A 27833-nucleotide genomic window follows, 5' to 3' on the forward strand; every position below is an offset into this window, starting at 1 on the left:
TTGCCAAAGACCCAGAGATAGCAGAAACTTAGTAGCAGGAAGAAATCAGTTGCAATCCCATTAAGGTTTCATTCATTTAAAGGTTGCTACATATAGCCATTGAATTTGATTGGATTTATAGACAGGAATGTGCACTTGCGATCAGCAGATATCTTATAGCAATAGTAGACAAATTACCATAGTCCCTTAACATTCAAATAAGTAAGAAATAAACATGTTTGGGACATGTTTATTATGCACATAATAATGATCTTTAGATTAATTTACAGACCTTTCTTCTGTTTGTATCTTTTTAATCATTCTGTCTTCTGTCGCTTTTCCTCCAAAACAAGGGAGACTGATTTCTTTTTTCTAACTAATCTGCTTTTCTCCCACTAACATTTCAGGAGAACTCTCCAATTGGCACCAGTGTTCTCGAGCTAATCGTGAGTGACAGAGATTCCCCAGAGAATGGACCACCATACAATTTTCAAATTGTTGAGGGAAATGAAGGAAAGGCATTCCAGATTAACCAGGCTGGAGTGTTAGTGACATCATCCACCTTGAACAGAAGAACAAAGGAACAATATCTTCTGCAAGTCCAGGTAGATGTATACCTGGATCAAGTTCAAACTTAATAGGAAGAAGGTCATTGGAACTTTTTTTTTTTTTTTGACAAGGAGTGACCAAGGAAAGGTAGATAAGGGGCTGCCAAATTAGTCAGCCATTATGGAAAAAAATAGTTCAGGGAACATCTGTTCAGTACTATAGACCAGGGGTCCCCAACCACCGGTCCACGGACCGGTACCGGTCCGTGGAACAAATCCTACCGGGCCGCTGGTTTGCTGGGCGCCGCCATCTTGTTTTGATGAAAAAGTCCGTGAGCTTTTCCGGTAGAAAGCCATTTCTACCCGGAAAACTCATCGAGTGTTGGCGCCGCTTATCTGTTTTGATGAAAGTGCTTCCGTGAGCTCACCGGAACCACTTTTTCATCAAAACAAGATGGCGGCGCCCAGCTGATGCCGGTACTGGGCCGCGGCATAAAAAAGGTTGGGGACCACTGCTATAGACTACTGTTCACCAAATACCACTGGCTTGTACAGTGAAGCTCTGTATCAAAAGAAAATCCCAGCCTCTTTTCAGAAATAAAATACTAGAATCCAAGTATAAGTTTTGACAATTTTCTAAAAAAAAAACCAGTCTTATATAATGCCCGTAGAATCTATCAAAATTGGATTTCATTACAGACCCTCTGAAATGTTGTTGAAACATAGAGAGACCAATAATATTTGAAAATGAAGTCAACAGAATATGAAAGCTCATAAGTGTATTTTGCAGATGTGGCATTGTGTCCCTTAATTCCCAAAGATATTTTCATTGGATTTCACTGTAATCATTCAAAAATGCAACTGGTATCTTTTCAGCATTTTGTATATCCAGTTTACTGACTAAGTTAGACTTCTTTCCTGCTAGTACTTAAAATATGCAAGGAGAGCTGTCGTAGGTGTTGTATTGAAATAGATGTTTCTTGAGAATAATAACAAGAAAGACATTTTGTTGGCTGATGGAAGAAATGGCTATTGGCTAAATAGCAATAGCAATTAGACTTATATACTGCTTCATAGAGCTTTTACAGCCCTCTTTAAGCATTTTACATAGTCCTCATATTGCCCCCACAATCTGAGTCCTCATTTTACTGACCTCGGAAGGATGGAAGGCTGAATCAGCCTTGAGCCTGGTGAGATTCAAACTGCCAAATTGCAGGCAGCCAGCAGGCAGCAGAAGTAGCCTGCAAAACTGCATTTTAATACCGTGCCACCGCAGCTCTTAGTGGATCAGCAAAACGTTTGGATTTCTTGCCTTGTGGCTTAAGTAAGCAAATCAGATATACAAGAAAAGTATGTAAGTTCTGGTGGTAATAAAGATTTTTGTAATTTTGTCCAATAGGTTGTTGATAGTGGTCGCCCTCCTCTTTCTTCTTCAGCATTTATAAGCATCTATGTGATACAACAAAGCCAGTACCCTCCTTCCGCACTTCCTCTCGAGATCTTCATCACAACCAACGAAAGAACCTTCCGAGGTGGAGTTCTTGGCAAAATTCATGCCACTGATCGAGACCCCCATGATACTCTATTGTACAGCTTTGTGTCAGTAGTCCCTGAAAAGAAACAATTCTCTGTGGGACTTTCAGATGGAAAAATAATTGCAACCGAAGGTCTCCAACATGGCCACTATTCTCTGAATGTAAGTGTGAGTGATGGAACCTTTTCAACCATAACCAGAGTCCAGGTTCATGTATGGTCCTTCAGCCAGGATGCCCTTGATAAAGCTGTGACACTGCATTTCCGTCATCTTAACCCAGAAGAATTTATAAGTGACCACTGGCGCAACCTGCAGCGGTTTCTGGGGAATATCTTAGAGACAAAGCGACAGAATGTCCACATGGCTAGCTTGCAACCTTCAGAGGCTTCTAATGGGGTAGATCTTCTGTTGGCAGTTGGAGAACCCCAATATTCACTCTATAAGCCCAGCTTCATTGCTACCCGGATTTCTCAGTCGACTGAAGAAATGGACCAGCGAGTTGGGCTGCGAGTAAAGAAAGTGACCTATGTCCCATGCCATGAGGACAACTGTATCATTCAACGCGCTTGCAAAGAAACCTTTCAACTTGATCCGGGCACAGTGTTCACATATAGTTCTGCCCGATTCAGTGTGCTCACTCCTCGGCACAGTTTGGAACAGATCTGCTCTTGCAATGGTGAGAAAATATTGCTGTTTATGATCATCATTTCCCCTACTTTGTAAAACAGATATTGCAATGTTCTCTGGCAGTACTTGTTATGGTACAATGTCTGGAATGTTTTTATTCTGAACTCTGGCATTTTACTGCATTTTGTTCAGATTGCTAGACCATGTAGACCATTGCCTGTGAAGTTGAAAAAAAACTTTCAAAACTGAGTTTAGGGGAAAAAAATGCTTCCCAAATCTGAGAAAATAGCTAATTTATTACAAATACAGATTTAACCCTATAGAATTCCCGGTGGTATCTTAGCAAGTTTTACTGTCTTTTGTCCTATCTCATGACCTTCAAAATTAACTCTATCCTGCACATTTATCTTGATTCCACAAATAATGGAATGGATAGGTATGGAAAAAAGCTCCTTCTCTGACATCTGGCAGAGCAGCAAAGCATGCCATATTTGTTGGGAAATGTCATTTATTCAGTGCCTCTAAGAGATATCAGACTCTTTCTAAGCCAGAGAAGAATTTCCGTGCCAAACATAATTAGTCCATTATTGTTGAACAATCTCTCCCTCCCAAAGAACCTTTGCACAAATACATCTTGTGCAGCATCTGGACTCTTTTCTAGGTTGGGAGATAACTACTCGTGTTGTTCAAGCCTTAGTCATCTCCCTATTGGTCTATTGCAAAATGCTCTATGGGGGGATGCTGTAGAAGAGCATTTGGAAGCTTCAGCTGGTCCAGAATGCAGGGGCGCATGCAATAGTGGGCACACAATGGAATGCCCACGTAACACTATTGTTATGTGAACTGCACAGACTCCCAGTAGAGTTCTGAGCACAATTCAAGATGCTGGTCATTATCTTTTACAGCCCTACATGTCACGAGTCCAGGTTATATATGACACTACCTATCCCTGATGATTCCTGTTCATTCTACTAAATTTGGTACAGTGTTTAAGCACCCAGTCTCCTTGCTGAAGTAGTTCTGCCTGATGGTGTCTCAGAAGTGTGCTGTGATATGGCACATGCCTTATAGACTAGCCTCCCCAGGAAATACAGATGGCCTTTATTTTGCTGGCTTCAGACAGTGAAATTCTGGCTTTTCCTCCAGGCAATGGGGCCAGGATATGGATGGAGCCAGCATGGTATGATTAATAGCTACAAGTTTTATCACAGCCTTAACATTGTTTTAATATATTTTTAATTATAATGCAGTTTTGATTGTTGTTTGCTGTTCTCAGAGTTTCTTCTGTTAGATGAGAAGCTGTATACCTTTAATCAACAAACAACACAAATAAGTTTGAACAGTAACATGTTTTTAATGTATTGTATTAGCTGTGAAGCGCAATTGTTTGCAGCTGTTCTTTTTTCAGCCTGTAACTTTCTTTGCATATATTGTCAGGCACAGCTTTGAGGTTCAGTGGGCACAGTTACATATGGTATCACCATCAAGGCAAACGGGATTGGCAGATGAACTTCCATTTACAAACCCACCAGCTCCATGCCATATTGCTTACAACCAACGGAAGCAACAGTGCTGTTCTACAGGTAGGATTCATCTGTCCTCTGATCGTACAATTCAGCTTTTTCTTGGTTTGCCATAAAACCACTCCTCAAGACTGAAACCAGCACACTGTTTCCTTGCCTTCTGGATAAGAATGTTTACTTATACATAAAATTGCAATTAGCTAAATAAAAGGGGAACGGGAGGGTTTCTGGCAGATACAGTAAGTTCCTCTTAATCTGGTTTCCTGGACAAACACATTCCTTGAACCTAATGCTGCCACCATTATCTCAGTAGAAATTTGTGTCTTTCAAATGAATGGGTTGAATTGGAGAACCAAAAGTCGATTTGGATGTACAGGAGATACGTGATCAGTAAAAATAATTAAAATGATGCAATAAATACGTAGAAAATACTTGATAAAATAGGTACAGGTAAGATGTGTTACAGGGAAAAGATAAAATGTCTTAATCTAACATAATTTTACCTTTGGCGGTAAAGGGCTTGATAAGAGGATAAGGGCATTTGTTGCATGTAATTTCAGGAGGAAAATAGGAGTGTAACAATTTCTGTTTCAGTGTGTTTAGATCACAGTGTCTGCATCTAGACTCAGTAGGAAGGCAACCTGCATTTGCTGTTGCAGTTTTCACCAGCAACACTTTAGCATTTTGGGTTCTTTCCTCACTGATTTCTTCTCTTTCTCAACTTGAATAATATCCTCTTGTCCAGTAAGGCCACTTCTGATTTACACTTTGCTGATTCTTTACTTTCTTTGTATTTTCTTCTCCCACTTCTCTTCCCTTCCCATTCCTTTTCTTAATATTTAAATGCCTGCTGTTAAGCATGACATCACCACCATCAAAGTGCTTTAACTCTGGCCATAGGCATCCTAACCTAAACTCAGTAGAATATCACCTTTAGAGACATTTAGAGACACCTGGAAGACCCCCACCAAGAGAAAAACATAAAAAAAAAACCACCAAAATAATTCAAAAAAAAAAAAAAAAAAAACACAAAAAAAAAACAAAAAAAAACAAAAAAAAAAAAATATTAAAAAAAAACAAAATCCCAAACCCACAAAAAAATACCTGTAGAGACATTACAATGCAAATCCACCCCTTTAATACCTGGCCCAACACAGGACATAAGCATATAAATTACAAGGTTGTGTCTTGCCATTTGTCCCTCTGCCCCACCCTTTTACATATGCATTTCCAGCAATGAAGTTCATTGAGTTTTAGCAGCTATACCAACTGCAAAGATTTGGAGAACTGCAGGATCAGTCAATCTGTCAACTGGGAACATTCTGAGTAAACAATGAAGTAACCCTTCTGTAAGCACCTTGAACATTATGTTATTAATGTTCAATTATTGCCTACTATTGAATATTATTATGCTTTGCCGCCTCCTAATTACTGTGTTTCTCATATAATAAGGCCGGGTCTTATTTTTATTTATTTTTTGAGCCCTGAAAAAATGACTAGGGCGTCTTTTCGGGGGTGACTTAATTCCCCCCCCCTTGCATCTTTGGGTGGGCGGGCGGCGACTGCTTGGATGTTGACCTCGGCGTTGGTGGGGCACTTCGTATCGGGGTCAATGCAGGCAGCACCATATCCAGGTGTGCAACAAAAGTACTTCCTAACGGCAAGCCCCCCCCACCATTCCCCCCCCATTTCGCATGTTTTAATATAGGGCTTAATTTGGGGGGAGGGGCTTAATTTCATTTCATGCCTATAAAACATGCTGGGGCTTCCTATTGGGGGAGGCCGTATTGTTGGAGAAACAGGGTAGCATGAACTAATAAAAACCTAATGAATAAGCTTATCTCATTTATTGATAGGGGAATTTTATTAGTAGATTGTGGGAACATAATGTAACTTGTGGGCATAATATATTTGATCTCAGCAAAGGACTCCTAAGGTTATTTCATTATCAGCAAGCTTGCTTAAGTGTAAGTTGAAAGATACAACTATTAAGGGACTTACTTTACCTTGTGAATCGAATTGGAAGGAAGAGATACTAAGTGGGATTCCACAGGGTTTGATGCCTCTTGGTGTCCTTCAGTATTTTTATTTATGACTTGAAGGATGATGAAGTGGAGGATATATATTATCATAATTACATGAAATTTAATAGAGGTACGCAAATGAAAAAGAAGTTAAATGTACAAATATTGGGGAGAGAAGCAGCACAGTGGAAACAGTAGCAGTTAACTCTTTTTGTTGTCACTGTTCATAATTTGACAGGCAGTTCATTTGTCAGACTGAAATTTCCCAAGCTAATTGCCAGTATAGTTGATTTGATCTGCTGTGCCAGTCTCTGCTCCTTGAATTTAAATTGTTAGTATTGACTAGGCTACTAGAACTGGGCTACAGAACTTTGGACATCCATTAGATGACAGCAAAAAGATCCTGAAAACAAATTTGATTCTATCATCTGATGGTCAATCCAGGTTTTTTACCAGAGCAATTCAGATCTGGCAAGCAATATTGTTGGCTGTTATTGCTATATTTTTATTCTTTTTTATTAATTGCAAGCAACCTTGAATCATGTAAATGCATTAACTGTATGGGATATACCTGTTTTTAATCAATCAATCTATGTTTGCAAAAAAAACCAACAGGTTATTGCCCAACATCTCTACATTCTATATCAAAGCTACTCAAGTAGAATGCATCTTTTTCTTGTATGTTTCATCCATTTGAAATTAGATATAGTAGTGATTTGAAAGCCATACTTCCTGCATTCAGTGGAAAGAATGCTGTAACGGGCCTGTAATTAAATAAATAAATAATAAATAAATAATAAATAATAAATAAATAATAAATAAATAATAAAATAAAATAAAATAATAAAATAAAATAAAATAAAATAAAATAAAATAAAATAAAATAAAATAAAATAATAAAATAAAATAAAATAAAAAAAATAAAATAAAATAAAATAAAATAAAATAAAATAAATTAAATAATAAATAAATAAATAAATAAATAAATAAATAAATAAATAAATAAATAAATAAATAAATAAATAAATGTATGTATGATGTATGTATATGTAACTGGAGAAGGCAGGGATCTTTGTAGGTATCCAATGCTTAAGAAAAGTTATATAAAAATAAAGAGAGAAACCAGTCGGATAAAACAGCCAGGTGGATGACAATTTGCAATTGCTTTGCGTATTTTGTATTCTAAGCCTAGGCTAAAAATAATTTGTGTTGCAGTTTGTTTGCCTTGGCTATGTCCCAATTTTCACACATTTTCTCATTTCAACTGAAATGTTTGTGTAGAGACTATTTATTTATTAGAGTAGAATTTCCAGTTTGCTCAGATATCCATACAATGATGATAAAGGAACTGGGGCAGTGCTGAGCATTATTGGAAATCTAATATTAGAGTCTTTTGAAAAGCAATCTCTGTTTAGAAGGTCTGTCCTGATCAGTGGTACCATTCTATATCACAAGATATTTTACTTTCTACATTTTCTTTGACTCATAGTAGCATGGTGTGTTTTTAGATGATGAGATAAATCTTATTTTATGCATTGCCAAAAGCCATAATGACAGAAGACTGGGTACAAGTTTAAGAAAGTTAAAGCACATACAATCTTACTAAAATGAAACATGTAAGATCTACAATATAGAGTCAATAAGATCTGTCGCGTCGAGCGACTGGTCTGTTGTTTCGATCTTCTGGCTTGATTGCTGAATTCCCTCAGGAAGCGATTTGACAGGACCCTCTCAAGGGTGAAACTTGGCGAGCCCTCGCAAAGGCGAAATTTAGCATAACCTTAGAAAGGGTAAGGTTAGGCAGGACTCTCGCGAAGAGTGAGTGCCAAGCACAAAGAAAGAAAACACGAAACAAAAGAATTTCTTCAGGTGAGGCAGCATATCGCCTGGGGCAGATGGAATTGTCCCGGCTGCGCCTGAGACAGATGGGATTGTTCAGGCAGCCCCGATTGCTTTGCGCTGTCCCCTTTTATTGTACTGAATCAAAGAGGGGGGTGAGAGGGATTGTAGGAAGACAAAGAAGTTACAAAGTTAATCTTTGAGACCAGGCTACGTGATACAAGTAACGAACTTTGTGACTGATAAACATGTTTTTACTGAATACACATCTTTTATCTGACACAGACCTCTGTGAAACATGTCTTATCAGCTCCTTTTTCCTGTCAGCTTAGTGAACTTTGCTCTGAGAGGTATACGTGCTAAGCAAGATTTGTTCTCATGGAAAAATACCAAGACAGAATAGCTAAGGCAGAATAGCCACAAAGATCAAAGCATTTTGTACTAAACAAAACAAAATCTCATCGACTGCCTGATGAGGTAACTCTTAAGTATAACACTTTCTGCTTTCAAGTTAATTATTCAAGAGCCTTTAAACCACTCACATACTCATCCAAGTTTGCAAGCTAATCCAATTGAGATCTGGAACAATGTTACGTATTGACCTAAAGGAAAATATGCTTTCATTCTCTGGGTCTATTTGTCCTAACTATTTTTTGTTCCGGCCTCCATCTCTCTTTTGCAACCATTGATAGAACTTATTCCAAGTATCATAGTATTCAGAATGTGATATGATAGAGGATTTAATCAAGTAGCATAGATAAAACAACTGTAACAAAAATTAATATTGTACCAATAATATGAATGTTAATGGTTTAGTAATATCCTTGAATGTATGGCAGAGTAATGCCAGAATGGTTGCAATGTGTTTGATATTTATATTTGTAAACAATAAAAAATATATAATCGGAAAATATGGTTTCATTCACAGATCGTAAAGCTTTTCCTCTACTAATAGAGGGATGGATAGATTATGCCATAGGTATATGATTTAAAGTACCTCACAGAATTTAACATGATTTTTGAATGTCATGCTACATCATTTAGTTTTTCATGAACAGTTTAGGTAAACACTGAGAGTTTATAAACAGGATACGAGATTAAAATATAATCATATTAATATCTTTGAATATCTTCCATTACCATTTGGTAGATGCAGGGAAATCTTAATTACATACTTTCTCATAGCATCCTTTTTTTTGGCTGTGTGTTTAAAATCCATGTGCAATTCAAAGAAACGCGCAGAAGTAATCACTTGTCAAGAAGTTAAAAAATACCCATTTATTTATTGTTATTTATATGGCTGCCCATCTACCAAAGGAACACTAGGTGGCATCATCTTCCATATACAGTTTTCTATTTGTTGGTGACTCATCAATTTTAATACAATTTGATAGAGAAGTAAGATTTTATAATTGGTTAGTTTTCAGAATTTTAGTACTTTTTTCCTCTTTGTTGCTGTTAAAGCACACTTGCCATTTACAAATAGATCAGCATTCTAACACTAGCTAGGAAATAAATACAATTCATTTGAGTAGATAAATTCAATGTAAATTACTTTTAAATCACTTTCCTTGAACCTATTTATGCACTTAAGTTGCAATTTTGTATACCTTAGTAATGGCATCTCAGAAGATCATATGGAAGTATAGATTCCTCCTTCCTGGGATATAGAGAAAGCTCTTCCCTATATACACTCTGGTTCATAAGGATTGTTGCCAGAACAGTTTTGTGTAATTGAGCTCTAATTTGTTTCATTCTTTTGAACAATACTAGTAAAACATCTCGCTTCTGTTTAATAAACTCTTCCTGGATTTGTTACTAAGTGTTGCAGTATGATCACTAGATAAAGAGGTTATCATAGATTCATTCATAGGTGATCCCTATATGTCCCACACTATCCGTAGGTTTTCTCAACAGTTTTCCTATCTGTCTTTCTTTGCATGACATGACTAATTCACTGTGCTTCTGTTTATGGATAAATGACCTCACTCTGTGATAGAAGAATCAGTGGAATCCAAGGGAGGAGAGGCCCCAATTTTGTGCCTATTCTAGGCTAGTCCCTGAAGCGCTGATTCTTTCTGAAGCAGGCTTGGAGAAATATAAAATCTTTTCTCTCAGACAGAATGAGAACGGTCTGCTCGTGGTTTCCAACCTGACAGGCATGAGAGAAAAAATAGCTGTCAGCTGCTTTCTCCTGTTGGAATCCTGCCGCTGCTCCAGCTTGCTTGCTTGCAGTGAAGGAAAAGCCATTCCAGAATAGGCAGCAACATCTGTAGCTTTAGGAGAGTGAGAATTGCTAAGCCATTTGATTCACTCAAATCCAAAGGCCAGAAGTATTCATAAATGTCAGTGTATTTTCTTCATTTCTGAATAGATAATAGGCAGGGACAGAGACAGATGGGTCAGGCTTCCTGCTGTCATGCATGGTACTTCACATGCAATAGCACAGCCCCATCTTTTCTGCATGTCCTTGTGGCAAATAGAATTGCCAGTGCAGCTGAAAAGAAAAAGAAGAAAAATCACTTCACTTTGAAATCGGCTCTGTTCCTCCCTTAAAAAAGGAACAAAGAGCGAAGGTGAAAATATATTCCATCTTTTTTATATGTATATAACATATATTAGAGAATGTACTGTACATAATCAGTGTCACTAAAACCTTCATAAACATAGTCTTTAACATCATTGCCATGAAATAGCACAGACGTCTCTATTTACAACCACAACTGGGCGCAGAATTTCTATTGCTAAACTAGGTCTTGGTTAAATGAGTCACACCCAGTTTTACAACCTTTTTGCTAAGGTAATTAAATGAATCACTGCAGTTAGGTGCAGTCATTAAATGAATCCAGCTTTCCCCATTGATTTTGCTTGTTGGAAGTCAGCTAGGAAGATCACAAATGGCAATCACATGACTCTGGGATACTGCAATCCATCATCAATATATGCTGGTTGCCAAGTGCTCAAATTTTTATCAATGATTATGGGGATGCTGCAATAGTCATACGAGTGAGGACCAGTCACAAGTCACTTTTTGCCTAAATCTTTCTCAGAGCATAATCCGGTGCTGTTGTAACTTTGAATAGTCACCAAATAAATGAGTTTAAGTCTAGGACTACCTGCAGTGTTATTAATCCCATTAATAAAAGAATGTATTCTGGTCCTAAAATTTTCTAACAGACAGAAGAAAAAGTGTTACTTTGGAGGATTGGAGCAGGAAGAAATAATGAACTTTGAGCAGCAAGGACTTGATTCATCAAAAACTATAGAAGCGATTTGAAATCTAGCTGGACACTTATAACTTGGAGTGTATAAATTGTCCAATGTCAAAGAATTATTATTTTGAAGTTATAATTGCTCAGTGATGCAAGTAAAGCAGTTAGATGTGGAAATTTCAGTAGATATTTCAAAATGAAGCTGTTGTTTAATTGGCCAATGCAGGGGAAAAAGTCTAAATTATGCTTTAGATTCTTAGACCTTTGCAATTTAAATCAATACAAAATGCTTATTTTAAACCTGCTTTGTATATCTTATGCAGCTTGTTAATGGAGTACCTCATCTTGGATACAGATGTCGGAGTGGCTTTAGTGCGAACCTTTCATCTCACCGTTTCGTGAGTGACAGCATGTGGCATTCGGTCTTTCTAGAAGTGAAAAGCCATTCGATCCATTTGCTGGTTGATGACATGGGAAATGCCTCCCTCCATCTCCCAGAGAGCTGTAGCATTTCCCACTCCACCAGAGATCTGTTGATTGGAGGACTAGTACAGCATCATCAGCCTCAGAGAATCACTGGTGGGTTCAAGGGCTGCCTGAATATGATTACTATGGATGGAAGAAATCTGGTGGTTCTGCCCAAAGAAAAACGGTCCAGAGGGGTGGTTGAAGAATCAAGCATTAGGCAGTGCTGTCCACACAGTGGTGCCTGTAGCAGCAACCCCTGCCTTAATGACGGACTCTGCAGTGAGGTACAAAATGGAGGTAAGCGTAGTTTGGAGCAGCTCATCTTGGGGAAATTACAAGGACTTGTGAAATATCTAGGTAACTGATCACAGACGCTTCTCCTTTCTCTTCCTAATTAGTTAACCTCTATATTCCAAAGTTGTGTGTTCTGAAAAGACATGAATTTCTGGGGGATAAAGAGAAGGGATGGGTAAAGTGAGCAGGTTGAATATTCTCATTTTCTTCGTTATGTATCAGTGAGCTACATGTTTAAACTTCCATTTGCAGGATTTTCTCTTAATGAAGGAACTGATAGGCTCTAACTATAATGAACTATTGTTGTAAACTGACTTACAACAGAGTGATTCTGGTGGAAATAAAGCATTATTATGGAAATGGGTGAAAATAACTGTGCATGAGCTTCCAGAAGAGTGAATAAAATTTTAAATAAGAATGATTATGTTCATGGGTGAAAATAATGTGTTCAATAAGGGAGAAAGAAATTCAGTTGCACTAAATCTTTGTGTAAATAATTTCTCTGCCTGCACGGTTCTTATTTTTTATTTATTTATTTATTTATTTATTTTTGTCAATTGCTTACAAGATAATAGGTATAAGTAAAAACATAGTTATGAATACATGGATACATATAAGAAAAAATAAATAAACAATAGGACAGGTACAGTAGGCACGTTGGTGCGCTTATGCACGCCCCCTACAGACCTCTTAGGAAAGGGGTGAGGTTAATAGTAGACAGTCTAAGGTTAAAGTTTTTGGGGTTTGGGGAAGAAACCACAGAGTCAGGTAGAGTATTCCGGAGACATTGACCACTCTGTTGCTGAAGTCGTATTTCATTGCAATCAACTTTGGTGTGATTAACCTTGAGTTTGTATCTATTGTTTGCTCTCCTGTGTTGTTATGGTTGAAGCTGAAGTATTCATTGACAGGTAGCTGAAGTACATTGACAGGTAGGACATTGCAATGTATGATTTTATATACTATACTTAGATCGGACCAAAGGCGGCATAGTTGTAGGTTTTCTAGGTCTAGAATTTCGAGTCTGGTGGCATAAGGTAACGAGTAGAGGAGTGGAGAACTCTTCTTGTGAAATATTTCTGGACTTTCTCGACTGTGTTAATTTTTTTTATTATTATTATTATTATTATTATTATTATTATTATTATTATTATTATTATTATTAGTGTTCATATTCTTCCTTTATCTTGGTCACATGGAAGTAACTTTGATACTAATGTCTGGTAATAGAAAGTGTCTACCATAAATCTCTTGGAAATATCTTCTCTATGGTTGGGGTTCAGTTGTGCACTTTGTTACATTTTCTTAAAGCCTGCTACTGCAACTGAGTGGCATGTCTTGACAAATAAGCAACTAACACAAAGTGGACTACATCCCTCTTGCTTTCCTAGAGCTACAATGACAAGATTAGAATCCTGTTTGCTCAGCTCCTCTTTCAGTTCAGCTGCCCTTCATAAACAAGAATGTTTACCAAGAGAAGGGGTGCAAATTCAAGTCCATGCAGATTTATATTCAGGTCAATAGCATATGGCTGAACTGTACCTGTGAAATTATAATACTTTTCACATCAGTGTTGCTACCTGCAGTGTCAATTGTTGTGCATGTAATTGTAGTTACCAAAATGGTTTAAGTGGAAACATCGTATCCTCAGCTTCTTAATGGAGATTTCAATGCATTAAAGAAGTTATTCCTTGTGAAGAGGAACTATACACCTAATCATTATAACTGTCATAACATTATCTGAATTATACGCTGATTTTGTATATGGCTGCCCACTTTTTAAAAATAAATTTATTTTTGCTTTTATTTAACCTATTTTCATTAGGTTATGTTTGCACCTGCACCACACAGTTTTCTGGAGATCACTGTGAAGTGGCTGATGGCTTTTGTGAAGGAAATCCTTGCTTACATGGAGGGACATGTGAACTTTCTGAGAAAGGCGGCTATATTTGCCGTTGCCCAGAGAGATATTGGGGGGAAAGGTAAGAATATTCTCTCAATGCTGCCTTTGTCCTTCTAAACTTCAGCAAGGACATCATGCCTATATTATCCTGCATTGCACATATTCATCACACGATGAATATCACAGTGCAATTGTCATGTCTGTTTAGGAATGTATGAATAACCAACTTTAGGACATTTTTTAAAGATTTTGCTCACCTTATCTCAAATATTATAGAATTTTTGGCAATTATGATTGGGATCCAATTGCTTATCTTTTTAATCTTTCAACAGAAAGATTGATTGAATGCATGAATGAACTGCTATGTAGACAAATTAACTGTTGTGATTGTATCAATAAGCAAGATTAGAGATACAATATCGATGAATACTTAGAATTAATTGCTTTGTTGAATGAGCTTCTGTTGTGAACATCTAGGGCATGACTTTCATTGTTTTGTGATTGTCTGATTTCATGTCTCTTACATGGCATGCAAATTTTAACTTGAGATTTTAGGATTCTGTTTATATAGATGAATGTTTTATAAGAAATGCTCCTCTAAATATACTATATTTTATGTTTGTCTTCTCTGCTCAAAGTTCACACTAATATATCAGGATCTTATGGATGAGTTAGGTGAGGTCCGGCTGTTTTGAACAAATCAGCAATCATATTTTAATATCTGCATGGCCCCAAAGCTCTGAAGATCGTGTAGTTATATTTTCTAAACTTTCCACTTAAATTCAGATTCACTGACACAGCAGTCCTATGTGTTGAGATCCACAGATCTCTGTCAGTTGAGCAGATATGATCATGATTGGCATTTCAATTTTCTCCCACTTCCCAACCCATGATTCAGACCCAGGAATCATCCTTGTAGGTTTTCTCAGGAGGATTCAGATTTCTAACATTAGGATATTGTTCTTCTGAGACCAGAACTGTCACTCTATTTCAGAGGAGGAAATTTGGAAAAACTCTATGGACCTGGGGTAACTTGATAGGGATTGAAAAATTATATATATATCTCAAGGGCAGAGTTGATTTTTGCTTCCTAATTCTTTCCTCAACCTCATTCATATATTGTAAAGGAATGAACTGGACAAATGAACCAAATTCACAAATGTGCAGAAAACTGCAATATATTTATGTCTCCTTCCTTTCTCTAAAAGTCCTGCTTTTAGTTTCATAACTAGAGTTATTGGTATTTGCTTGCTGATATCCCTTTATAATCTGTCTTCCATCACAGGTGTGAAAAAGTCGCTGAGAAATGTTTGCAAAATCCTTGCAAGAACTCAGGACGTTGTGTGAATAGTGAGGGTTTTCTTCACTGCATCTGTACAGATCACTTCCAGGGACCATTCTGCAGCCAAACAATTGGGATTACAACTATTAATCCCTCCAGTGAGATTTGGAAGCCTGAAGTGATTGCCAAAATCTCTGCTGGGGTGTTAGGTATAGTCATCCTGGTGATAGCTATTATAACCATCTACAAACGCTACTGCCACAAAGTCAAAGCTCACAAGCCAGTGGCCAAAGAAGATCCAGACCTGCTCTCCAAGAGTGAATTCTCAAAAAGTGTTGGGGTTGGCACTCAAGGTCTTCCACCGATTGAACTCAATATTCTCAATAATAGTCATCACAACCATTTCAGTGCTCTAGATCCAGCCAAGCCTTCTGTTGTGCCAGAATTCACTACCTTCCATTCAAGCAATGTGCAGAAACAACGGGGTGCCATTGTGTGCAGTGTGGCTCCCAATCTCCCAGCTGCTGCCCCATTATCTAACACTGAAAATGACTCTACATTGAAGAGTTCCTGGACTGGAGAAAAAATGGGTTTGTTTTATCTTTGTTTCTCTTTCCCCCTTTCTTCTGTTTCATTGGGTCTTTCCAAGTAATGTTCTTTCTATGCTCTAAAACCACACTGGTTATTCCTATGTTTTGGGTCTCCAGCTCTCCTTTTTCATAACGGTATTGTGTTATGGTGGTATCAGTTTTGTCACATTTAAAACATAAATATATTTTTTTTTATTTCCTTTTCTAGTTAATGTATTATTGCTCTACATATTGAATGTAGTTACGCAAATACTAGCTAGTTAGCAAAATATGTCATATCAGTCATCAAGAGCAATATGACATAGTGAATCAAGTAAGTTCTAAGTAAATAAATGTAGCCAGGATTTGAAAATTTTCAACTATTTTTAAAGGAGCTAAACATAAACAGTTATGACTGTTATCTTCCAGTAGCAGTATTCTTCAATATCAAAGTTATAATAATGGGCATACACCTCATATTAAAGAAAGTTCATGTTAAAGAAAGACCTGATTAGTACAATCAATCACAACAGAAAGAGAAATTTCATAAACCATTTCTATATGAACTTAGGCAGAGCAGAAAGTAATAAGTATCAAAAAAATTAGAAACAAGAATCATATTCAGAGGAAAAAAAATCTATATTTAGAATAAAAGAACATTCAAATATATAAGAGATGCATTAAATTTGTACTGAATTACAACTTTTAAGATGAGGAAAAAGGAAAAACATAAATATATGGGATATTATCATATTAAGTGTCAATTAAAATGGTGGTGCACAAAATGATACAATTTACTGAAATTGAAATGAGATACTGAAATCCTCTCATACAAACTCTTAATTGCAACCACTGGTCATAGCAACCTTAAATCCCCCACAGCAAATGACAGTAATAACTGGACACAGTAGAAATAAACAGCTACTCAAGACATAAATTAGAGAAAATAACATTACTTTTAACAGGACATGTATTGCAAAGGTATATTTATCTTAAAATTACCCTAAAACCTTGGAAAGGATCCAATAGTCAAAAGAACTAAATCCAGTTCAAACTATCTGGTAGACTATGCATAAATAACAAAATCACCACCAATATATATGCAGCTGTGATCAGTCTCCTTTTTGTTTGGCAACAGATGCCTTCTTTTGAATACTACATTCCCACATTACAAGCCTACACAAACACATTGCAAGCCTACACAAACAGCAACAAGAATATGACTGGACCCTGGTTTTCTACTGGGTAGTTTAGAAAACTTTTAAAGAAAAGAAACAGCAATCCAGATGCTGGGTTTAGAACAATCAGAACACTGAAAATGAAGCGGTTATGTTTTGTTCTGAGTATGCATGTGTTGTTTCCCCCTCAAAATAAAGGTCTTGAAACATATACATTTTGTTTTGAGATCACAAATCGCAAAGCTGCTGTTCTGATGTCAGAATGTTTCTGGAACCATCTCTAGTTCAATATGTTTTGTGTATTCGCAGAAATAGTAGAATTGCAGGATACAATGAGCATGAGTAGTTGTTGGAAACAGCATTTGTACAGTAAATAAGTAAATAACTGTAAGTGCTGACAAAACCTGATAGGTTTGAGAATTGGTCAAGAACATGTAATTCACTTCTGAAAATATCTATCAATATATTTTGTTTATCCTGTCTCTAATTCTGTCACTAAGATTGATTCATGCAGTGAAAAATCTTTGTCAAGAATTCCCTCAAACCAGGTACTGTATTGTTCGAAAATTAGAACTAGAGTAGTACGTTAGGCCTTAAAAATTGTTTTAGCTCCTGGTCAGGTGTTTTCTGCAAGTAGATAATTTTTATCCATGCTTGGCAGACTTTACAAGTTTACATATTTCAGATTCTTAATTATATAATATTTAAGAAAACAAGTTTCCCCATGGCAGATCTTCAGGCTCCAAATTATGAAAAAAAAGTATGTGGTAATATGCAGTGAAATAATAGTAGCTATTGCAGACTACACATTTATTGAGAGATACTCATAAGCTTCTGGTTTTATTTCAGTGTATCCAGGAGAAACAACCTACTGGCCACCAAGATATCAGTCAACAGACACTCAAGAATATCATCAATATGAAGTTATTGAAACTCTCCTTCCACCTTCCCCGTGCCATCGACCTCTTCCTCCTCCTGTAGACTCAGATCCAGCTGGCCTTTATGGTGGCTTTCCTTTCCCACTTGATCAAAACAACAAGCGGGCTCCTATTCCGCCTCGTTACAGCAATCAAAATCTGGAAGACTTCTTACCCCCTGGTTCTGCTGAGCTACCTTCTTCCCAGTGTCAGAACGAATACACTGCGATCAGCTACTACCCTTCTCAGCTGGTGGAAAATGAAGGGCCACTTTACCATCCAGACAATGGGTACAAGAGGGTTAGCATGAGACTTAGTGTGGCCCAGCCCTCCTACGCAGACTGTGAAATCAGGCCTGTACCGAATGTGAGAACTCAGCCAGCATTGCCTTCTAACTATGAGGGCTCTGACATGGTGGAGAGTGACTATGGAAGCTGTGAAGAAGTGATGTTTTAAAACAAAACAAGTGCATCTGCATTCTCAATGTGCCTGAAGGAGAAGGCATTTAATTCAAGTATACTTTACTGAAATGTGCAACCTTTCCATTTTAACAGCAGCATTTTCCCTCCTGGGTAACTATGCTAAAAGATAGCATTGATGGTTCTGCCCACGGTCCAGCCCCATTTTTCTGACTTGGATAGGACTTCAAAGGGATCATGTCGCTGTTTTATAAAGTTGGATTGTATCTGGACAGAAAGATGGAATTGCAAACCAGGACATATGAAAGCGCTTTCAATGAGTGCTGGTAGAAATCATTTTCCTCAGTCATAGTGATTCCTTGAAAAGCAAGTGGCAAACTACATCAATTCTGTTTTGTTCATGTATCTCATTCTGAAAATGGTTACATTTATTGTAATGATGCAACGGTTGGTTGTGCATTGTAAAGGTAGCAAAATTGATAACGTGGATTCTTGCTGTAAACATCAGAGAGATTGGAACTAAAGCATTATTGAGTAGTAGTCAGAATTTTTTAATAGTGTTTTTATTCCTAAAAACCAAGATTTTCATTGGTTAAAAAACTCCCAGAATAGAATTGAGATTTTAAAGACAAGCTATCCTGCAGTTGTGTCACTGGTAATTGACAGGGGGAAGCATCTGACTGAAATAACACAAAAGTTTATAAAAGGAGTGTGTTGCATTGGCTTTTATCTAGGAATTTGTTATTTCTATTAAGAAATAATATACAAGGGTTCCATACAAATCCAGAAAGGGCACTAATGGATGGTGTTTGATGGACCCTATCTTTTTTCTGGTACTCATTATGAATTATTTCCCAGAAATTGTTATCAAGAAACTATATTCCTATTTAGGAAATAATGAGAAATTAAAAAGGGCTGACTTCATCTACATCTGTTTGAATATATGCCACAAACCACTGCCTTGAACTATTCATGTTATGGATATAGTATATATGCATATATTGTGCAAAGTTGTATATGAGAAAGAATGTGTGATAGAGTCCATTTTGGGGTGTACATAAAATAATTACCAGACAAAAAGAGGAATTATTTAATACAAGGCTGGGCCATACTTTAAATGCACTATATATCTTTAGTTAAATTTCTCTGTGAGAGTTTATTGTGAATATTTGTTTATAAAAAGCAATAAAGAATTTTAAAATGTTATACGTGTAGTAGAAGAAGTATGGGTGGTATTGGAGGTAATCAATAGTCTTCATAGCTCATTGTTTAATTAGGGGGAATAGATTGTGGAATTTTTATTTTTATTTAAAAGTCTCATCTCATTATGCCTTGAATCATAAACTCATAGGGCTGGAAGGTACCTTAAAGATCTTCTTATTCAACCCCTTGTCCAAGGGAGGAGTCCTGATCCAGCTCTAAGAGCTTTCCGGACATAACAATTGATGCTATCCTATATCCATCTCAGGAGATGGATGCGCCTAATTCATATCCTAAATAGATTATGATGAAGATGAACTTAGGTAACTGATTTTAAACAACAAGACCATGACAAGTACAGGGCAAGAAAGGCATTATTCATTTGTGTGTTGATAACAAGTTATAGCTACAAAAGCTCTCCAACCTCTTGACTTCTAGAAAATGATTTCAGAATTATATAAACTTGTATAGTTTATATAATTTATATAAACTTTATAATATATAAGTATGAACATAAACAAGAACAAGGGAGTAAATACAGATAAATGGGGACAGTAAGACGGATGTTAGGCACGCTGGTGTGCTTATGCACACCCCCTTTAAGGACCTCTTAGGAATGGGATGAGGTAGAATAGAATTTTTTATTGGCCACGTGTGATTGGACACACAAGGAATTTGTCTTGGTGCAAATTATATAAACATTATATAAATAATTATATAATTCTTGCACAAAAGTGCTTTAACCCAAGATTTTCTTGCTTCAACTACAGAAAAGACAAATGCAAACCATCTATGCTGCATTTCAGATATTGATATATTCTGCATTGGAGTAATCTCTTTAGTGTGTTGAATACTATCCACTTCAGTGACTAAAGCTGATCTCATGTGATGCTAGCTAGAACATTAAGCTTAGTAATATTATGGCCACCTTCAAGAATGAATTGTTCTTACAAGAATGGTAGCCATTATGGTGCAAAATTAAGAGGCTTTATCTACAGACCCCTATGTTACCATTTTAAAAAACCTAAATTTTATTGCCATCTGGTGGCCAATAGTATAAAGATAGCAGTTGATCTGCATCACTGGCCACCTATTATATTATTGAATGGCATTATTAATCTAGCTTGCAAGAGGTCTGAGATCAAAATGGCTCCAAACACCAGGTGTATTACCATCACCAGCACCACTTTAGTTGCTTTAGTTAGATTTTTCTCTATAGTCTTAATTTCTTTCCATGGATGGAAAAAATAATAATAACTGCCTCACTTAAGAGGCAATAAAACCACAGAAGAAGCTGCTTTCTCAGCTTCACTCCAGAACTTCACAGGGACAAGGAAACCAAAAGGTCCATTGGGCCAGAACCGGGAAAAGGAGATGAGTCTGAAATCAGAAAAAAACAGGAACTTTCCCTAAGAAAAAGTGGAGCGAAAATGTTGTGGCCTGCTGGCATCTGACAGAACTGGCAGCAGAGTTGGACAGTAGTGAGGAGGCTGGGGAGGAACCTGGGCCAGTCTTGGAGGCTGAGGAAGGCTCGGATGAGGGCTCTGCATCAGAGGCAGACATGGGGCTAGGGCAGGTTGGCAGTTATCAGCTGCCTTCAGACTCAGACAGCACTGAGGCAGGGGGGTTTCTGGAACCAGTTCCCAGCCTGCGCATGCGCAGGACTACCAGAAGACAAGAACAGTTGAGCAAGCAGGGTCGACTCGAGAGTAAGGCCACACCTCAGAGATGATCGGATCCTCCCATAGGACATAAAAGAGGAGCAAACGGGATGTGAGCTTTTGAAAGAAGCAATTAGTTCATCTGGTCGATTCAAGTTTTGAAAAGTTCTATTTGACTCTGTGTCAAGTTTGGCCTTTCCCTGCATTTGGCAATTAGTTCTCTGGCAGCATTCCAAGTGCAATAAGTTGGGTGTTTATAAACATTCCCCTGAAAGACTGTTTGTGAAGCCTTGCAGGCTGTGAATGAACGTAATTCACAGCTGTGGAAATAAAAGAGGTTTTGCCGGAACTAAAATGGTGTTTTATGCTTTCTTAGGAAGCTTAGGTCAGAACAGAAAAAGTGCAAAAGTAAACCACGCCTTGGCTTTACCCCCAATCTTGATTCTTCTGTTTTCCCACCTTCCTACAATGTTGTGGGGGCAAAAGCAGTGATCTGACCGCTGCAAGAGTGCGTGGCCAGCACCACGAGAAGGGTGAAAGGGTGGAATGGACAGGTGATTCCACAGGACTAGCTCCATTGCGCACGACTGCCAGAAGGCAACTGGGTCAAACCCAGGTGGGCATGGGCCTGCACCAACTACACCAATATGGGCAGGGAGGGGGTCACTTGGGAAAGAATTGCAGAATCACAGAATGGGAAGGGACCTTGGAGGCATTCTAGTCCAACTCCTGCCCAGGCATCTACCATCTACCATTCCAGACAAATGGTTGTCCAGTCTCTTCTTAAAAGCATCTAGTGATGGGAGTACCCACACCTTCTGAAAGCAAACCGTTCCACTGTTAATTGTTCTAACTAACAGGAAATTTCTCCTTAATTCTAGAAACGTAGATTAGTTTGAAGATCTAGAATAGGACTACTCTCCCCAGGGAAATCCTCTAGCTGAGAATGACCAGATGCCATAGCACGATTCTGAAAGGTTCAGCACTTGGAAAAGGCCAATGATTGATATAGTTTTGACCTCTTTCCTTGCTTTGCCTCTTTTTGACTTGGCAAGTTGGAGCCAAGTTGTTCTTGGCTTCCTCCGAAATTACTTTTAAAAAGCAAAAGATTTGAGAAGAAGCCCAGGCCAAGTTCCTCTGTCAAGCTTCTGCAAAGAGTCAAGCAAGCTTTCTCTTCTTTTAAAAGGGGCTGTATTAAGAATGAGTTCCTCAGTTCCTCGCTTCCCAGGCCACAGAATTGCCAAGGTTCCTGCAGAATCCAAGGGAATGGAAGAGGAAGAGTTGCAGAAGAACCAGTCTGCTGGGTTGGGCAGGGAAAGGGGCCTTTGTGGTAACTTTCCTTGCCTTTGTCTTGGAGATCACCATTGCTAGTCATCCTGGGGAACTTCTTGGTGATTCAGTTAGTCTGCAATAACAAAAGTGGGGAAAGCAGATAATGGAAAAACTGGCCACATCCCTTGATTTCCAAGGCTGCCCAATAGACTGGAACCCCTGCCTGAGTGGACCCTAGACGTTTTCTTCTCACTTCCACTCACTGCTACAATCTGAAGAAATGAGTTTCCCACTGGTTTCAGATCACAACTGCCATAATGCCCTGATGGCACAGGGGTTAAAAGTTGCAGTTTGAAAAACACCATGTGCAAGGGTTACAAATGTTCATGGTATACTTTGCAGAAGCACAAAACTTGAGATTGAATGAATTAAGATCGATCGTTCTGTTGCATGTACGGAAGATATTGCTGACTGGGCAGGACCCATTATGGTCCATCTTCCTTGCTCTGGGAACGGAGATGCCCGATGGATCAGCTCCTGCCCTTTGAAGAAAGCCCCATTTAGATATTCCACAACAGGAAACAGAGGGAGGACTGTACTGTACTGTAGGTTCTCCTACTTGTATTTTGCTTATGGGCATTTCTGTAAGAATGTAATCATTGCAAAATCATTATAGAATAATTGCTCTGGGTGAACGTTTTAATCCTTTCTCTGGGATCAGTATGAATCTCTTCTGCTATAAGCAGCTGTACTTGTTAGCAAAATTGGAACCAATAGGTTCTAGTCAATAGTGCATGGCCTGCTTTTTTCATTGTTTTTCCTGGTATCTTAAAGAATGAACAGAATGAACTAGATGTATTCTAACATTAGAACATTAGAACATTAGAATTGCACCTTTCCATGATCCTGTTTCTCACAGCTCATAATCATCTTTTTCTGTTGCTGTTCCCCCAAAGATTGATACTTGGATTCCAAAGATAATATAAAGCTGACATGAGTAGCAGCCATTGACAGCTTCATCCCCCCGCCCTTAAGAAAACAGAATAACACCTATACTGGTTCAGAAAAGTGGCTGTTGTGATTCTTTTTAAAAGCCTTCAGTGATGGGAGCGCCTACAACTTCTGCAGGCAAGTCGTTCCACTGATTAATTGTTATGACAGGAAATTTTTCCTTAATGCTAGGTTGCTTCTCTCCTTCATTAGTTTTCATCCATTGCTTCTTGCCTTGCCTTTTGATACTTTGAAAAATAGGTTGAGCAAAACAAGGAAAGAATAAACCTTGTTGAAGAAGCAGATCATTGATGTAATTTTTCCCATTGCCCCAAAGAGTCAAATCTAGGTATTCATAAACAAGGATATTTAGTTATGTATTTGTTTGTGTGTTTGTTTTTCCTGCCTTTATTGTTATTTCTTTTTATGAATAACATACCTAATACACTTTCTTCCTCCAAATTTCCCCACAGCAACAACCCTTTGTGGTGGGTTGGCCTGAGAGAATGACTGGCCCAAACTCACCCAGCCGGCTTTCATGCCTAAGGCAGGACTTGAACTCACATTCTTCTGATTTCTAGCCTGCTGCTTTCATCACTAGACCAAATTGGCTCTTGAAAAAGACTATTTTATCTTATTCTCATCTGTCTTTTTGTTTGTATAGCACAGAAACCAGTTATAAAAAATATACAATACCTTCAATAAAGAATTCTATTCTGCTCTGCTCTGCTCTGCTCTGCTCTGCTCTGCTCTGCTCTATCCTATCCTATCCTATCCTATCCTATCCTATCCTATCCTATCCTATCCTATCCTATTCTATTCTAAAATAAGAGCCCAGGCTCTGTATGATACTTTCAGTTAGAAAACATAGTTCTACACACTTTACAAACTTCTACAGACTAATCCTATGGATCAGTTTATTGTTTGTTTGTTCATTTGTTTTAAGACGAGAAAACAGTTTTTTACAAGAAGCTGATAGTTGAGTATTTTCAGGTTATCGCTGTCAGGAAATTTCTCCTTAGTTTTAGGTTGGATCTCTCCTTGATAGAAGACTGCTATCATGTCACCCCTTTTCTTTGTTAGATTAAATATAGCCAGTACTATACAACAGTTCTTCATATGTTTTAGCCTCCAGTTCCCTAATCATCTTTGTTGCTCTTCTCTTCACTCTTTCTAGAATCTCAACATCTTTTTTATATCAAGGTGGAAGGCTGTTAGTACTGCCAGTCAGAAGGCATTACCCAGCTAAACCATGTTTCTCCTTTTGTTATCTGTGATAAGGGGAAAAAAAAGGTTTGTAGAAAACCGTGGGAAGATGAATGGAAAATACCACTGTTTGGACTTTTGCAGTGGAATTCTACAATAAATACTTGGGCTGGAAACACCCTCTGAATTTTGGTCAAAGGTGAGGAACACAGAGGGTGCTGTTTGGATCCGTTTCTTGCTCTCTGGCATATAATATTCAACTATATTGCAATGTACTATCAGAGTTGTGTCTTCCTTCTTTAACTTGTCCTCTATAACCATGAAAGTGATATATGTAGGTTGCATATTATCCCATACTGCAAGAAAAAAATGATTTCTTCTCAAATGAAGAGTCTTTTTATTGGGATCCCAACTCTCAGAATTTCTATTCATTCAGGCCCTTGATCAATCAGGGAGAAGAATGAGCGGACTATCACTCCTTCCAGTAATAAGATCTGAATTAATTGCCTTGCCTGAAAGTTATAAATAAATAGCTGATGGCGCAGAGAAGACCTGATATCAAACTTTCTTCTAGACTAATATGAACATGCCTATTTGATGTAATGGGGATAAAATATGGGAAAACTATTGTCCAAGCATGTCTGGTTTAAAGCTATCAATCTCAACCCTTCGTGCTTCATCTTAATTGGGGGGTTAAGGGGTAATTTGGAGTAGACAACTTACTTTGCAAGCAGGTTGTCCCAGACTCGGTCTCCAGAATTTTCAACTGGGACTGGCTCAAGACAGTTTCACATGTTCCTTGATAGAAAAACGGATGCCTTGGGAAGGATATACTACATTTTTCAGAGTATAAGACACACTTTTTCCACCCCCAAAAGTGGATGGAAATGTCTGTGCATCTTAGACAGCAAGTGTTGCCAAAGCCCCGCCCACCCACTGACGCCCATCCGTTGGCCTCTGCCTCCCAGCAATTTGCCTCCTTTCAGCAAACAGCAAACAGCCTGTTTCAGCTTCAGCACAGCCTAATTAGCACAAGCAGCTGATTGACAGTTGGATGGGCCTCCCGATGATCAGCTATTTCAGGCTGCAGAGATTGTCATCGCCTATTGCCACCTCCGCGCGCCCCATTTTCAGCCTCCGCATCCCATTTTTGGCCTCAGCGCCCCCCGTTTTCAGCCTCTGTATGCCCATTTTCCACCTGTTCCAATCTCTGCCGCCCAGAATGGGGCAAAAATGGGACATGCAGAGGCCAAAAACGGGGCACATGGAGGCTGAAAACAGGATGCAGAGGCCGAAAATGGGGCACATGGAGGCTGAAAACAGGATGCAGAGGCCGAAAATGGGGCACATGGAGGCTGAAAACAGGATGCAGAGGCCGAAAATGGGGCGCGCAGAGCCAGCAATAGGCTAGGGCAATCCCTGCAGTCTGAAACAGCTGATTGTCAGGAGGCTGATCCATCTGACAATCAGCCGCTTGTGCTAATCAGGATGCTGAAGCTGAAACAGGCTGTTTGCTGTTTGCTGCAAGGAGGCAAATTGCTGGGAGGCAGAGGCAGATTTTTTTTTCTTGTTTTCCTCCCCAAATGCTAGGTGCATCTTATACTTCGGAGCGTCTTATACTCTAAAAAAATACGGTAAATTCTATCATACTCACAAACATATTTGTGTCTAAAATTGCCTTGGTTTTATTCAAAAACTAGTACCAATGCTGTGTTGATTGTCCATACTGACTGTTTCCACTGCAGTAAAAAGAATGGCAATATCTATGGACAGTGAACCCTCTGTGGTTAAAACTGAAAAATACTATCTTTTGAAAAGTGTATTCAAAATATAATGAGCAGGTTAGAAAAGGCCTCATTTCTGTGCTTTTAATATGGGGAACTGAAGGTCACATGATTTAACAGAATAACAGTTAGAAGGGACCTTGTAGGTCATCTAGTCCAATCCCCTGCTAAGCAGGAGACTCTACACCATTTCTGACAGATGGCAGTCTCGTCTCTTCTTGAAAGCTTCCAATGATGAAGCTCCCACAACTTCTGAAGGCAAGCTGTTCCATTGGTTGATTGCTCTGGATGTTTTGGGATTGCACCCAAGGTTCCTATTACTATTGGTTCTCTTTGGTTCTGCTGTCTCCATGTATTACTATATTCACTATGCAGACTTTAAGTCTTTCTTATCAACAATTGTTAAGTCTGGGGTATTATGTGGCAGGTGCTTGTCTGTTTGAATTCTAAAGCTCCAGAACATTTTCACATCTTCATTTTCTATTCCTTTGTCCATTTTGTGGTCCCACCAGTTCTTGCTTGCAGGCAAATTATATTTGTTGCAGATATTTTAGTGCAGCATTGCTACTCCTTTGTCATACCATTGTTTGTAGTTTGTGTGATCCTGTTGCAGCAGCTAACTAGATGGTCCAGTGTTTCTTTAGCTTCATTACGGAGGTGGCATTTGATGTCCGTTGCTTTTCAGTTCTGGCTTTCTTTGCATTTGTTCTTAAATGTTGGTCTTGTGCAGCCTGTCTGTCTCTTTCTTCAGTTTTCCACCTCTTAGCTAGGTCTTTTCGTTATCTGCTTTGCCTGCTCTTTATAAATAATAAATAAAACCCCACCCAAAAATCAAACAACACAACACCAAAAAAAAAAAAAAAAAAAAAAAAAAAAAAAAAAAAAAAAAAAACCCAAAAAAAAAAAAAAAAAAAAAAAACAAAAAAAAAAACAAAAAAAAAAAAAAAAACCCCCCCCCCCCCCCCCCCCCCCCCCCCCCCCCCCCCCCCCCCCCCCCCCCCCCCTCTTTTTTAATGTACTAACTATGTAATACTTTGCCTTTGCCTCTGTGTTCTACTCTTCATTGGGTTTTTCTTGTAGGCTAGTTTGGTCTGTCCTGTATTCAGTAAGCCTTCATGGTATGCTAGCTTCAGGGCATCTTCTTTACTTCAAATATTCTTCCAATGCCCTTTTTATTCTTCAGCTGTCTGATGTACTTGCAGAATTCCACATCCAATTTCCTTTATAAGTAGGGTCAGTCAACATTGCTGCCTAGATGAAGGGCATGATTCATTGTCATTATTTTTCTGGTTCTCCTATCTAGGTCTTTTTGTTCTGTTCGAGTCTAGTCCTCTTATCCAGCTTTGTATCTAATGATTGAAATTGCCAAGCAAATGGGGCACTCAAAACAGGCTTGATTAGCAA

General features: G+C 38.2%; 1 protein-coding gene across 1 annotated transcript in view; it reads left to right on the forward strand.

Moving 5' to 3' along the window:
- FAT2 (FAT atypical cadherin 2) overlaps positions 1–19520 on the forward strand; it is an 81497-nt gene extending 61977 nt beyond the window's left edge. Inside the window, exons 18-24 of the mRNA XM_087955124.1 lie at positions 387–584; positions 1927–2737; positions 4126–4271; positions 11610–12051; positions 13874–14030; positions 15237–15823; positions 17830–19520. Of these exons, the coding sequence (XP_087811250.1) occupies positions 387–584; positions 1927–2737; positions 4126–4271; positions 11610–12051; positions 13874–14030; positions 15237–15823; positions 17830–18353 (2865 nt within the window). The 3' untranslated portion in view covers positions 18354–19520. The remainder of the gene's footprint in view (positions 1–386; positions 585–1926; positions 2738–4125; positions 4272–11609; positions 12052–13873; positions 14031–15236; positions 15824–17829) is intronic.
- The last annotated feature ends 8313 nt before the right edge of the window (positions 19521–27833 follow it).

Source organism: Notechis scutatus, chromosome 2, assembly GCF_049901735.1.
Source record: "Notechis scutatus isolate UNSWTSFEM ecotype Mainland chromosome 2, rNotScu1.2, whole genome shotgun sequence".
In the NCBI taxonomy this organism is placed as follows: domain Eukaryota; kingdom Metazoa; phylum Chordata; class Lepidosauria; order Squamata; family Elapidae; genus Notechis; species Notechis scutatus.